Source organism: Cydia pomonella, chromosome 5 (assembly GCF_033807575.1).
Source record: "Cydia pomonella isolate Wapato2018A chromosome 5, ilCydPomo1, whole genome shotgun sequence".
NCBI lineage: Eukaryota > Metazoa > Arthropoda > Insecta > Lepidoptera > Tortricidae > Cydia > Cydia pomonella.
In genome coordinates, this window is record NC_084707.1 from 22,039,688 (window position 1) to 22,055,186 (window position 15,499).

Consider the following 15,499-nt stretch of genomic DNA (forward strand, 5'->3'; position numbering starts at 1 on the left):
CTACTATTTTGCTTTCAATTTTATTACGTGCTTTGATCCATTTGCCACCGCTTAAGTCTCCTTATATATTTAGTATTCAAACTTAGGCTCAGAAATAAAACACCTCCGACGTTTCGAGGACGGCGTTGTCCCCGTGATCTCGTAGAAAACTGGTTAAAGATGACATCAACATCTTCTAGCCGCGCGAGTTTTTAAACGTCGGAGATAAATTTAAAACTTAATAATAAACGCGATTAAGTCCCGTACCCCTAGTGTAACTTTGATCGACATCATAACGTGACGAACGCGTTTGAGTTAAGTCTCATTTTGTATAGGATTTTGAGTTTCCAAAACGTCCCGCTTGGCGCGCTCTTTCGAAATCCAAAATGAGACTAAACGCAAACGCGTACGTCACGTTTGGAAATCGAATTTAGTTACACTAGGGGTACTGTTCTATAATTTAGTAATGTGTAAAAAATCGTCAAAGTTTAAATCAGTGTTAAGCAATAGTCGTCAACAAAAACAGTTCAAGATTTCATCACATTCTAGAAACATAATAAAACTTTCGAATACAGATAAAGGCACAAGTAAGAACTCACATCATCGTAAATGTTTACTTGAATTATACTTTCCTTCTAATTCCGACATACTTAACAAAGCCCTAAAACAACAAATTGTGAAATAAATCAAAACAGTCGTAATAATAATGATACTTCACTAACTTAGAACGACCGGACGGTATCGTCCCATTATGTCCACTTATGCTTGAGATTCACTTAGCAAGGGCATCAAAACGCCATAAGCTTGCTCGAAGTCGCAGCAGCTTTCCCACACAAACAGATAAACGTAGTTAAAAATGTGTTAAATCATTTACATAGGTTTAAGTAAACTTAGTTTTTTCAGTTTGTAAGTCTTAACGGTACTTTTACAGGAAAGTGCAAATGGTTCACAAGAATTAAGAAAAGTTCCTCTACCTACCTCTCTCAAATACGAGTAAGTCAATATTATCCTGACAAAAAAAACGTTTGCTGATACGAGTCAGTACTCGTACTGCGGTCAGTCCAAGTATGTACAAAGGTGTGAGGTACTACAATCATGTAACAACAGGCCATTCATAACTGTAGGGATTGTCATCGGAATTCGCGCGTGCTTAACTTGAAAACAATCGAACACGTCATGTAAGTGGGTCAAATCGACATGATTAGGTACATCGCATCAAGGACACTTATGAACGCCTTTGCTATTTTGATAACGAACTTACAGTAGTAGTTACAGTTTGTGGCTTCAAGTCAAAAAAAAAATTATATCCGCATGTTTTGTGATAATTATTTACACTTTACATTATTTACTATGTAAAGCTTTATTGATATTTTTTCTAAGTTCACAAAGCATTTCAGCTACTGTCGAAAATACTTTCTCCCTCAACCCTTAACACACTCGTAGTCTATAAGGTGAATGCGTAGGCCATATTACTTTACAACTTTCATATTGGGAACAAATCAAAAATCGGGAATGGCAATACAGGATCGAAGTACAGTTTCAATTCAACCCTGTTCTCCATCTTACTGAACAAACGCATAATGTTTTGTCTGGGCGCCGTCTTGCCCCTACACCTGATCTCAAGTCATGCAGTGAAAGCAGACGTCATCGCCATCGCCCAGCGGCAGCGCTCAGATCGGTGATGCAATATAAGGTAGCGCGCTCATTGTTGAGGCGGAAACCCAACACCCCACATGATGATCTGAATTAAACTGATGTACTAATGAGTTCGGGCGTCTGAAGATATTAGTACTTTGTCTGGGCGCCGTCTCGCCCTTGCACCTGATCTCAAATCACGCAGTGAAAGCCTGAAAGCAAATGTCATCGCCATCTCCTAGCGCCCATATCGGTGACGCAATGTAAGGCAGCGCGCTCATTGCCGGGGCGGGAAACCGACACCCTACATGATGATCTGAATTAAACTGATTTACTAATGAGGTGGGGGGTCTGAAGATTGTTTTGTCTGGGCGCCGCCTCGCTCTTGCACCTGATCTCAAGTCATGCAGTGAAAGCAGATGTCATCGCCATCGCCCTGCGCCCACGTCGGTGACGCAATGTAAGGCAGCGCGCTCATTGTCGGGGCGGGACGACACCCCACATGATCTGAATCAAACTGATTTACTAATGAGGTGGGGCGTCTGAAGGTATATTTTTTGGCCCACACTGGAGTTTGAACTGCTGTTATTTGATCTGTATGTGTTAGGCGGCCGGTACACTTGTAAGTTTTACTTACGTAAGTAGGGACACAGCTATACTATAGAGTGAGAGATGAATATCATTATCTCATTCTAACAAATAGCTTTGTCCTTACTTACGTAAGTAAAACTTACGAGTGTATCTCAAGCCTTAGGTAATAAATTATTCCTGAACGAGAAAACCTACGCTCTAAGTATTTGATCCAAAAAAGTTTGTTTAGGTTAGGTTATTCTTTGTTTTATAATATTTATGTTTAGAGGGTTAATAAAACAATCTCTTCTAAGCTTCATTGAGGGTTCGGAATCACTGTCACCATTGTCATGTCATCCTTGGTCACAGCGTCTATTGCAGGTGCCTTTTGCAACATAAAATGTTATAATGTACCCACTGCATGCATCTTATGGGGTAGCTATCTGTAAACGTCCCCGAGCTACTGTATGACTAGTATAGTGGATAGTAGGTAGGTAGGTAAGTTATTGGACTAAGAAAACCACAAAATACGTAATCGTGACTGCGAAGTTATTGATTAGACCAATAAATATTTAAATTGGTACGTGTCGTCGAACATGTACTTATTAACGCTGCGTGTGTACTCGCCTTGGCTCATCTTATTCTTACATATTCGGATAAGGATCATCTCGTAAGTGAAAGTCGTATAAAATGGAGAGCGGCTGATATTCCCACATTACGTATCTATCTCACCCAAATTTATGAGAATTCTTAAATAAACTTTTTAATGCGTTGTTACAAATTTAATGTCCGTACCGAAATTTACTGACGTAACAATTTATTGATTTAAGAACATTCAAATTCTAATGATGTGTTTGTATTGACATTTTTTGAACGGGTTATGAACTATTTTTAGTTATTACCTATACTTGAAAAATCGCTCGAAATTTTTCGATCTATTTAGACAGGGATTTTACTAGTTTTAATTTCATGGAGTTTTTGTAGGTAACTTCGGTACTAGTATTTGGCCATCGTCATCATCTTTTAGTAGGTATGAAATTCAAAGCTATTATACACAAGCACTAGTTTTTGCAAAGGAGCTAGCCAGCTCCTATGGTCTTTTAATCTACTTAGAAAAGCCAGATTATTAACTAAGTCATAAAAGGGTTAGAATTTTGTTCCTTTGCCAACTGAGTCGGCTTCTATAAATTATTCTAACACGAGAGCGAGACACATGTTTCAGTCTTTTTTTATGATATAGGAGGCAAACGAGCAGAAGAATCATCTGATGGGCAACACCAGCGGGGTTGTTGTGCTTTGCCGGCCTTTAAGATGGAAGTACGCTCTTTTCTTGAAGATTTGAAGGTCGTCTTTCAAGCATTTATACTTATCCAAAGCACTATAACTGACTAATAACAGACACGTTAAATTTAATTATTCTTAATCAACCTTTGTGTTTCTGTCAGCCTGTTGACAAAATCCAATTAAGATCGTAATCATTCAATCGATACATTCACGTGTTCACTCGTGAATGGACTGAATGAATAGCCGATCACGCGCGAACCCTACAAGACAAGCGCCATTCTGTGACACGATTGTAAGGCTCCGCTCTGTGATACAATGTATGGCATGCAGCTTACAATTACGAGTACATTAGGGCATGATACAAGCACATGAATGTTGTCATGACCGTGCGATTTGGAATGCAAGTGGCGACGGCTGCGAAACCGTAATGATAGGCTTTAAAAAAGGCTCTGTAAATTTGAATGGTATAAATAGTAAAGCTTAGTTGTCGTCATTTGGCATTCGTATCGGGGAACATGAAGGAATGCCGAATACATAGCTACTTCTAGAGAAAAGGGAAGAGAACAAATAGGGTTTAGGAAAATGTGTCAACGAGTTCTGAATATACTTTCTCACAATCAGTCAAACGAAACAAAATATCCTTTACTGATCACTCTCAAAAACCAATAGGTTAGAAAATCATTATCTTAGTGACAACAGGAAGGTCGCGCTTAAATTATTACGTAGTCCGTAATCATGCGCGTGCAAGTGCCGACACGGACGACGCTGTTATTGTCCGTGGCCGCGCGTACGCCCTTCGCCTCCGAGCTTTCAGATAAGTCTCATCTACAGACTACAAAGACAATTAGACACGCCTCGACGACGTCCTGGTGCATGAATGGCGGTCGTCGCCGGCGGCGTGGCGCGGGTCCGCATCGCGCTCGATGCCTTTCGTCCGTGTCCGCCCTCCGTCTCCGGACACTCATTATCTGCAGACACCTACCTCGACTACATCCCGCAGCATGAACTGCCGTCGTCGCCGGCGGCGTACCGCGGGGTCCGTGTCGCGCTCGATGCCTTTGTCGTCCGTGTCCGCCCTCCGTTTTCGGACACTAATTATTCACAAACTACAGGCACGTACCTCGACGACATCCCGCAGCATGAACCGCCGTCGCCGCCGGCGGCGTGGCGCGGGGTCCGCGTCGCGTTCGATGCCTTCGTCGTCTGTGTCCGCGCGTCCGCCTTCCGATGTTTCCGAGCCTTCGGACAGGATACCGAGTTCATCCTCGTCATCTGTCGACAAACGTTAAAATAATAATAAATTCGTTACTTTAAAATGATATTGAAAACTATTAAAACTGGTATGTGACCTCTTTCTTGGAACACAACCTACTCTATATTGCGATGTGTGACATCGAACATATCAATGTTTCAGGAAAGAAATTTGTTGAACCTAGCCACTAAACAGGACTTTATTATATTTTTCGTAAGTTCAAAGAAAAAGAACTTATATACCGACATTATAAAGCAAAAGCAACATCTATGAATAAATTATTTCCTGCTGAGTGATTTCTCTATTCACTTAACATCGCAATAAAAACACTTAATCTACCAATTTATCTCACATTCTCCTTACACAATAATCGTCAGTAAGAAGTATTTAATTACAAAACAACTGAAGCGGCAAATTCCGATGATCTCATTGAGGTATCGCTGAACACTAGGTGCGGGGAATTCTCACTTCAAAACGAAACCAGCGCACAAATATATACGCAACTTTCCACCTTAATCCGTTGAAATAAGGTTGGAACATGTATACAACTTTTTGCTGTAAAGCGTAAATAATTCCCTTCGAAGCATGAAATTGTAACGTAAACTTGCCGCTTTGCTGGGTGGGAACATTCAAAACAACTCGAACAGACGCGAATTTAGGTTAACTTTATAACAAGCCCTGATCAAAAGGCAGGCATTCTGTACATTTGAAACATGTCTTGTTTTAATGAAGCCGAAAGAGCATACATATTCAATGTAATTTACATAATATAATATGTATTACGTTAGTATTCATAAGATCACTTTGACTTGAATTATATAGATAAATGACTATCTATCATGAAGGTACATTCAAAAGATTTAATTTGTGACTTGTGACCCATTTTGTACCTGGTCACAGTGACAATAGTATGAGACCTCTAGCGACATTCATGTTGTTTGTCACTGTGACAAGGTGCGAAATGGGTCACAAATTAAATCTTTCGACTGTACCTTGGTGATTGAAGTAATCTTTCAAATTCAGGATTCATGTATTTTGATGATTATAATCGCTGTGTTTTTATTTATTATGGGCCCAATGTCACTAACTGTCGAGTACAAAGCAGTTGTCAAATATCTTCGACATGTTGTTACATTTCACACATATGGTTCTGATATATATTGTAAAAATAACATACAGTATTATGATACAGTTTTTTACTTTACTAAATTGTAATATTTTTACTAAGTACCTTAATGTTTTTTTAAATGTTACAGAGAAGACTCGTAGTCGGAGCAGTTCCCTGCATTATACTTTCCTACACATTATTACGACATGAGACACAACGTCAAGCTTTTCCTTTATTTGATCTACTATGAAAAACCTTGGTAGTTAGTAGCTTAACAAAAACAAAAGTTTAAAAGGGTATTTAAAGCTCGCATTTGTACCTACATTTACTTCCAACTTTTACTTTATGTCTATTTTGTGTAAACTTCCTTATGTGCAATAAAGTGACATACATACAAAACATCCTATATAACCCAAAAGCCTACAACGTTGCACTATAATGCACGTCACCGCACGTGTGGTCCATTTGCGGTGCGGTGCATGCTCACGATCTACACCCATCTCAACCAAAAGGGCATAACCACCTTTACAAATGAATTATACGTAAACCCTTTTAAACTAGTTATCCTGTCAACCACTATGGTTTCTACGTCCTTTTGTAATGGGTGTTAAAATTGTGCAAAATTCTAGTGCTTACGCGCAATTAAAAGGTCATAACCTCCTTAATTTTGCCAGCGCTTTAAATTCATTAGTACTAGAGCCCCCTGTTTAAATTGAAGAGGAAACTAAGAGACTTCAATTTTGGAAATTAAACTTTTAGATACCTATACAAAAATATGAAAGATTCCGATTTTTTTCCCATGTGGAAAATTTCCGATGGCATATAGTACCCCTGTTATATTGTGCATCTTTCAAGTGTAACGTCATTGGGGATGCTGGTTGTTACGTCTTTTCGGAATTGGTTGAAGTTGCACAAGGCACAAGCTCTGCCGGCGGCGCGGGCGCATTGCTACAGCCACTCCTGACATTGGACATGATTGGCAGCTATTAAATGTGTATTACTATACTACCATTGTGGAACATAGTTCCTAAACATATGCCGTAGCACTTCTTTATGAGCCCAAGTTTCAAGTGTGTTGTATTGGTCTGTATGTATATTAAGTTAAGAAAAAAGTTTCAATAGTTTGTTTAATTTTTTTTCTTTATTATACAGTAGGCAAACGAGCAGACGGATCACCTGATGGTAAGCGATTACCGCCGCCCATGGACACCTGCAACACCAGATGGGTTGTAAGTGCGTTGCCGGCCTTTAAGATGGGAGTACGCTCTTTTCTTGAAGGTTTGAAGGTCGTATCGGTCCGGAAATACCGCAGGCGACAATTCATTCCACAGTTTAGCAGTGCGAGGCAGAAAGTTCCTGGAAAAACGCACAGTTGAGGACTGCCAACCATCTAAGTGGTGAGGATGGAAATGTTGTCGCGTAGGGCGATGGCGAAAAGAAGCGGCAGGGATTAATCCGAACATTATCATTAAGTCATGTAGCGATTTTAATATGTTCGACATCAACAACTCCGTAATCAAACGATGTATCCTAGCCACACGTTTGGGCATTTTTTTAACGAGATACAAAATATGCAAACGATATAGGCATTATTTGTTAAGTCGACAAATTATTTCTCCAAAATACCACGAACTAGCACGTCTTCCACGAGGATCACTTAGAGACCAATAAACCCAATAACGCCGCATAAATACCTACACATGACTTTCTTTGCGGAACTTGAGAGTTAAACTTTAATGACATCCGGTATATTTCTCTTTCTAGTAATTACAAGATTTAGCCTAATGAAGCTCCCCGCGCCGTTAGTATACATACCTACATAAACTTAATAGACTAAGTGCACATCTATTAATTTTGACGTTACTGCAGAAGACACAGAAGTATAAAAGGCGTAATTAAAACCTGACGGCGCTCCCCACCAGGAAATCATAGGGTCAAACAGAAAACAATCAGAGAAACATACAGACATGGATTTATCTTGTTTTGTTTTGTGAAGTTCTTACATTCGACTTGGAAGACACGGCTGGCTTGACTAATAGGAAAGTACCCTAAAGAGAACTGAGAGCAAACTGATGGTGACACTATAGCATTGGTATTTCATATCAAGAAGTGACAGAAACCCAGACACTAATTATTCGGTAGTGACTTCATCTGATACCAGGCATTCATACGTAAGCAATTAATTCGATGAAATGTGATTATACAGACATTTGAATTTCTATCAGCTCGTGTACAGCATTCGGAGGTGCTTTCGTAGTTAGGGTTATCAGATATCTGCAAATGGTTAAGTCCTGGCAAAATCCCTGATGTATTGTCCAACAAAACAAACTTTCTGGAGTACTAAAAAGAAGCTAAGTCAGGTGTTAAGAATATAACCCTTTGTGGTCATGCAGCATACATTTTCTACCAACTGTAACTTTAAGTTTCAATATCAGAGCGCCGAACTTTATTACCTTTTCTAGTAAAAAAAGGTCACTGTTGACAGCTAAACAGATTATTTCATATGTTCATCAATATGTTCGTTCGAATTGGCATTCTAGAAACAGCTAAATTATGCAACATTATCTCCACTTATTCATTTACACATCCTAATTTTAAGAACTCTTGTGATAGATAGTATTCCGGCGACAATTTCAGATATGCGTCGGTCAACCCTAGTCACGTCGTGGTTGCATTGCGTCTATCAGACGCACGCTGCGAGGTTATAATGCCCAGCAGGGCTATTATGGTCGATTTTATAAATGATATGGCTGTATAAATGATAATATAACTAACATTTTATCCAGTTTTTATTGATTTGACGTCTTTTCCACTTTTGACAGCGATAGATGTTAAATGATTTACTGCATAACATGGTCGGTGGATAATTTGTCATTTGTCTAAATTTCTGACTTAAACTTAGTTGATAAGTGGATAAGTTAAATGATATAAATGACACTTGTCTAGATTTATATCGTTTTATAGCATTTATGCCGTTTTGTCTACTTTTGACAGCGATAGACGGTAAATGGCAACGTTTGTTGAATAATTAAATATATAGTCGAGTTTTGACGGCTAGACTTTGATTATTTTATCCTAGTGCTCACTGGGTCACGATAAGTGCTCTTGTGCTATATAAATGGTGCAAAATACAAATTTTTGGAGTTAAATATCAGTAAGTATCTGTGTTTTTCATTATATATACAATCAAACTCATTTATTTACATATAACATTATCAATACATTTTTCAGGGACGGCAAGATATCATTTCTTCTTGGCAGCTGCTGCTATCGAAGAAAAACAAGACAGAAAACTTCAACGCCGGGCCATAAGGGATGCATGCAACCCGTTTGATAAGCCCGACGAGGAGTTATGGCGCATATATAGGGTGCGGAAAGAATTAGCACTCTATGTGTGCTGAACTTGACGCCGACCTCAAGCCTCAACATGGCGATGGATTGCCGGCACATCTTAAAGTAAAGATATAATGTTGCACTATTCCTCAAATCATTCCCGTTACCTTTACCACCTTGATCATAATCATTATTTCATAATGATATACCTACTTACAAGTCTTTGTTTTAGGTTTTAACATCACTGCACCTATTGGCTGACGGTAGCTACTAACGGGGAACTGGACAAGACCATGGCTTGTCCATTGCTCAGTCTACCGTCAGCCGGTACTTGGATCAATTTGTAATTGTGGTGAATAGAAGGTATGTCCATTTTGGTACAGAATACCACTGACACCGGAGATAAGAAGGTAAAAAAACACGAGTATGGATGTGCAGTGAGACATATGAAGGCAAAAAGACGCAGTCAGTAACAAAATATTTATATTTATTTTCTTACGTAGTTTTTTAGGGACCATGAAGTACAAATGAGGCTTGAATGTGGATTTTTGTGGTATTTGTATTTGAAGTGTTTCTACCTAAATATTTCAATGCAGAATCATACCTTATTTTTGTTATTATATGCAACTTCTTTACCACTCTTACAAATGTATTTATGTAAGTATTATTCAATGCTACGTGTAGCTAAAGTACCAAATCATGAAAGTGTTGGATTGTTTACAGACTCAAGGACACTTGGATAGTCTTCCCAGAAAATGAGAGGTGTTCAGGAGGCATATGGGGTTGCTAACATTTTAGGCACAGTAGACTGCACCCGAGTAAAAATATTTCCATAACCTTTACCGCATGGCGTACAGTTTCTAAACAGAAAAGGAATTCATTCGCTAAACGTTCAGTTGGTATGTAATAACTGCAAAATCATAATTAGAAATTTTAGAATAAATCGAATGGATGGACAGAATCGATATTTTCTTGTAAACCGTAAGATCGCCAAAGTAATCCCTGACAACACCAATGGGGATTACTTTGAATCGGGATTAGTACGTTTTGTTACAACTCATCTATCATTCATTTTGCTAAATCGGATACAAATAGGTAGTCAAATACTATTTTGTAATTTCTAAAATATTAAGAGATTACATATACATATAACCGTTGTTATAATATTTTAAGTATAAATATTTGTGAAATGTTTGACGTTTTCCGCGATTAGGTACATAGATACCCAGAGTCGTTCCATGCAAGTCACCTGTTAGTTTTACGTGATGTATCTGCAAAATTGCATGGACATTGGACACTTTATGAATAAATTAAATTTAGGTTTACCTACCATGTTTAGGGCTCCACTCCTCAAATTTTCTCTGCGGTGACCGAACACATACCCATGTACATGGATTTTTTTAAATGGGAGACTGGGGGCAGCTGCCTACCACATCCATTGAAAAAGTATTGTACCTACGTTGGTTGCTCTTAAAGACTAAGAATTGTTATTAGAGAAAAGTGGTTTACAAATACCTTAATTAGGATTCCTTGTGTTTCAGGCAGAAATGGACAATATGAATATTTTTTTAACTATTCACTTAATTATAAAATCTTAACGTCATAATGTGTTGAGAAAATAACTTGTGAGACTTCTAATTGTTTTTGCTGCAATTACCTTATATCTTGCGATTAGCTTAATCAAAGTAGTTTTAATGCAACAATATGATATTGTGATCAGAAATTTTAATATAAACTGACGATAAGGCACCGACTTCAAACATATTAGTTGGTAATGCATATACTTAAAAAAGTATAATATTTTATTTTATCCTTTTTGAAGTCGGTTTGTAAAAAGTTTTTCTGATTATTTTACTTTATAGGTATAATAGGTTTTTCTTTTTTCCAGAAATCTTCCAATAAAAGGCGAACCTGAAGCGGAAATGGAAGGGGGCGCTGCTCGAGGGATGCATTACATGCAGAGAAGCGTGCCCTATTAATAAATAAATATTTCGCCTAGTATTATTTTATTTTGTTATGTTCATTAACACTACCTTCCTGAAAACATTCTGAGGAAACCGGACTAGCCCCAAGAGGTCATCCATTAATTAGATCACACGTTAAGGGGGAGAGAGGGGGTCAAGAAAATGTGACATGTTGTAACTAGAGGGAGGGGAAGTCATAAACTTTGTGACGTCATAAGTCATTCATTTACGAAATATAAGGTATACATAGGATGTTGCAGTTCATAGTTAACTGAGCCAAGCTAACAATAAGCACGGCATGGGATCGAATTTAAACGATTGTGAGTCTAACTTTAGCAAAAAAGAAATATGACTAGCGTGAATGCTCACATGAACTAGACATGATTGAAAATGAAGACCTATAGGTTCTCCGAAACATGTCGCACAAGTGTCAAAAATAACGTGAGTTAGTTAAACCGTAGTGTTTAACTTACGGTGTGGGCTGTCATTATTTAGGTCTTTTAAAACAAATATGGGTCTTTCATGACCATTTTTAGATAAAGATAATATTATAATAGATATAAGAAAGAAAAAAGAAGAGTCCCTCCCTCTAACTTTCGAACCATGTTGGGACCAAATAATATGACAAAAAATCATACATTCAACTTGGAACACACGACTGGCTATTGGCAGGTCTCGACATTTTTTTTTTTTTTTAAGAGCTCTCAGAGGATAGCTTGTTATGCAATAACTCTAGTTTTGTACTAATTTAAATTAAATTATGAGCAGGCTCAATCAAGGGGTTCTGGAGCTATATAAGAGCCTAGAAACCCAAAAGCTATTTGTGAGGGGTCTTATTGCTATTCTAGTCAACTTGTTTGCAAGAAAGTGTGGTCGGCGGTATCAAATGAAAAAGCCCGGCTTACACGTTTTTGATATTGTTTTTAAATGTACCATTTTACATAATTAGCAAGATAAACGAATTCAAAATTACATAATATAGTCATTTGACAAGAAACGTAACCGTTTACCACAGATACGGTCTTTTTAAATCTCTATGGTGACTTGAAACTATATTCAATCACACCCAGTTTGGCAGTAGAAAAAGGCGCAAAGTTTAAATTTTATATGGGAGACCCTTTGCGCCTATATTTTTAAAAATTTACCGCCTTTTTTCTACTGACCAAGTTGCTGTACCAGAGTTTATCATTTTCCGAGTAAGTAGGTGCAACAAATGCAATCGCTATACATAATTTTTGGCAAACCGCGAGTTCTCAGTTCCGGGCGAAAAACTATTGAAGGAAAACTATAGCGAACTCTGCCGTATACTAAATCATCCACATCGCAATGGAATGCGGCGCAACGCCAGTGTGAAGAACGCCTTACGTTAATTTCACTCAATAGGCACAGTCCGTACCAAAAGTAACTCATCGTGTGAAATGTTGGAAATGATCTACACGCTTAATTTTGAACACCTTACACGCTTCACTACATTTGCCTGTCTTTCAAACCTTAAAACGTGAGAGTCAGAATGGCGGGTGTACCTAAATAAAATCAAATGAAAAGCATACCATATTTTTGTACCTAATTTGTACTATTTAGTACCTCGTTTAAAAAAATTTGTACCTCACGGTACGTAAAGTTATGATCGAAAAACAGGTCACCCGCCATCCTGACAGTCAGAATGGCGGGTGTACTTTATTACGCTATGTTCCCGTGATTATTGATAAATTCTATAAAAGCCAAATTTTTGTACCTTTTTTGTACCTTCATATTCAATTATAATATGAGTCATTTTATTTGTGCTCTCCAAGTTTTACTCATTTTATATTTTGCTTGCTATTACAATTTTGCAGGCGTTATAATTTTTCAAGTTATCGATTTAATTTTTAAGAAAAAACGATAAGGTACAATTATTTTTATTACGCCAGGATTTAGTACATTTAATGTTTAATCTGTTAAGTTCAAATAACTCAGAAAATCATGTCTTAATAATGATTTTTCTGAGGAAGATTTCTTTGAATTAGCGCCTAGCCTTTTTTAACGCTAAGGTACAATTATTTTTATTACGCCAGGATTTAGTACCTTTAATGTTTAATCTGTTAAGTTCTAATAGCTCAGAAAATCATGTCTTAAAAATGATTTTTCTTAGGAAGATTTCTTTGAATTGGCGCCTACCCTTTTTTAAGACATGATCTACTGAGTTATTTGAACTTAACAGATTAAACATTAAAGGTACTAAATCCTGGCGTAATAAAAATAATTGTACCTTAGCGTTTTTTCTTAAAAATGAAATCGATAATTTGAAAAATTATAACGCCTGCAATATTGTAATAGCAAGCAAAATATAAAATGAGTAAAACTTGGAAACCAAAAATAAAATGACTCGTATTATAATTGAATATGAAGGTACAAAAAAGGTACAAAAATTTGGCTTTTATAGAATTTATCGATAACCACGGGAACATAGCGTAATAAAGTACACCCGCCATTCTGACTGTCAGGATGGCGGGTGACCTGTTTTTTAGTGATAAGTTTAAGTACCGTGAGGTACAATTTTTTTTAAAGGAGGTACTAAATAGTACAAATTAGGTACAAACATATGGTATGGTTTTCATTTAATTTTATTTAGGTACACCCGCCATTCTGACTCTCACCTTAAAACGTGCCTTCAAATCTAAGCGAGCAATGATTCCCCATTTGCTATGTATGAATTGTAGACACAACTTATCATTAAGCCAACTATTTATTAAAAGACGTCTTAATTAAACACAATAAGAATCTATTTTGCAAACTCTTAAATCATGGATAACTTTTAACTATCAATGTCAAATGTGGATAAGTGGTAATATGTCATTTAACCAACTATTCATTAAAATACGCTTTAAGTATACTTGTTTACAATTTATTTTTCAAAAGCACAAACCATGGATAATTTTTAACTGTTAATGTCATATGAAGATAAGTGGTAGAATGTGATTTAATCATCTATTCTTTAAAATACGCCTTAAGGCATAGAGTTTAAAATTCATTTTTCAAAACCTCAAAATATGTCGCGCTATCATTAGTCAATTATAGGTTACCCTCGCGACTTTATACCGAATTAAGTCACTTATCAGATAATCGCCAATCCAAGCATTAAATGATTAATGATATAATGACAAAACCATCATAGGCCGGCTGGTACTTTGCATGAATTAATCATTACGACTAATGTTTATGTGGGGTAATAAGGCCTTTGAACATTTTATAAAGGGAAGACTCGTCAACTTACATCAGTCTTGAATCACAGCTATAAATGCTACTCTCATATCCACCGTTTTTATTTATTTATATGATACAATGTTGCAATGAATAAAACATAATTCATAATAATATATCACAGTTACCCGGAAGGGAGTTGTTGGCAATATTTTTACCGAACATTTTCGTAGGAGATACGCATGGCTTGCATTTCGAAAGACACGCTCTTAGGTGTCCTGGCCTAGCAGGAGACGTGAACGTAACGTAGCGTAGGTAAACATTGTAAGCGCTTACTGGCCATAATAGTTATCGCAGCCCTATTTTGCAGTTTGCACTAAACTTCTGGTCATTAAATCACGAGCATCCAAATACAACAACAATGGTTACGGAAATCGAAACAATACGTAAACAGAAATCGTTATTCCCCTGGCATTTAAGTCCTGGCGCCAGGCGCTCTCCGCACCGAATAAATCGGCAGAAATCGCCACGACCAACGATTGCATAACAAATTTATGTCTATTCATTCACCGTGACTCAGCTATGACTCCGGTGCTTAATCCTCTTGCGGCAGACGCCAGTTGACATAGAGGTTATGAAATTGGCAATAAGAATAGCTCTCGAATGGCCAATATCCATAAAACAAAGGGAGATTTGCTTGGTTCGTAATTCGAACATTAAATATGATAAATTATGAGCACGGTGTGTTGTAAAATTTCAATACGTAGACAAGCTTCCACTACATTATGTTAAATTCTTCACGTTCATCTCGTCATCTTTTCCAGATTTGCTGGTATTAGAATATACATATATCACAATATCCCTTACCATTGTGATGGGTTCTAATAAAAGTTGCGCTAAAGCTAAATCCTAACAATCTCTCACGAAATGTTTGCAAAATGTTTATCTCTAATTGGCTATCAAATGCTCGAAGACTTACTAGTACAAGCATTTGGTACATTCTTCTCTTTTACCTTCATCATAGACTCAAACAATGGGCACTAAACGTTCACAACAACACAACACAAGCACAGGTTGCAGTATCATCTCGAATCGGTCATCAATTTGACTCGTTTTCGTTTTACGACAGCCTAACTTTACTACTCATCAAGATTGATGGCTCCGTGTAATTGCTGTCCAAGTGGAACTAAACAC

General features: G+C 37.3%; 1 protein-coding gene and 1 long non-coding RNA gene across 5 annotated transcripts in view; one reads left to right on the plus strand and one right to left on the minus strand.

The window, feature by feature from the left end:
* LOC133518101 (protein spire) overlaps nucleotides 1-15,499 on the minus strand; it is a 265,504-nt gene that overhangs the window by 89,909 nt on the left and 160,096 nt on the right. For all 4 annotated transcript variants that reach the window (XM_061851682.1, XM_061851684.1, XM_061851681.1 and 1 more), the window contains exon 4: nucleotides 4,589-4,740. In XM_061851682.1, the coding sequence (XP_061707666.1) occupies nucleotides 4,589-4,740 (152 nt within the window). The remainder of the gene's footprint in view (nucleotides 1-4,588; nucleotides 4,741-15,499) is intronic.
* Nucleotides 9,072-11,170, plus strand: LOC133518099 (uncharacterized). Its single transcript, XR_009799435.1, has 2 exons — nucleotides 9,072-10,060; nucleotides 11,050-11,170. It is a non-coding gene; the product is annotated as an uncharacterized LOC133518099 (long non-coding RNA).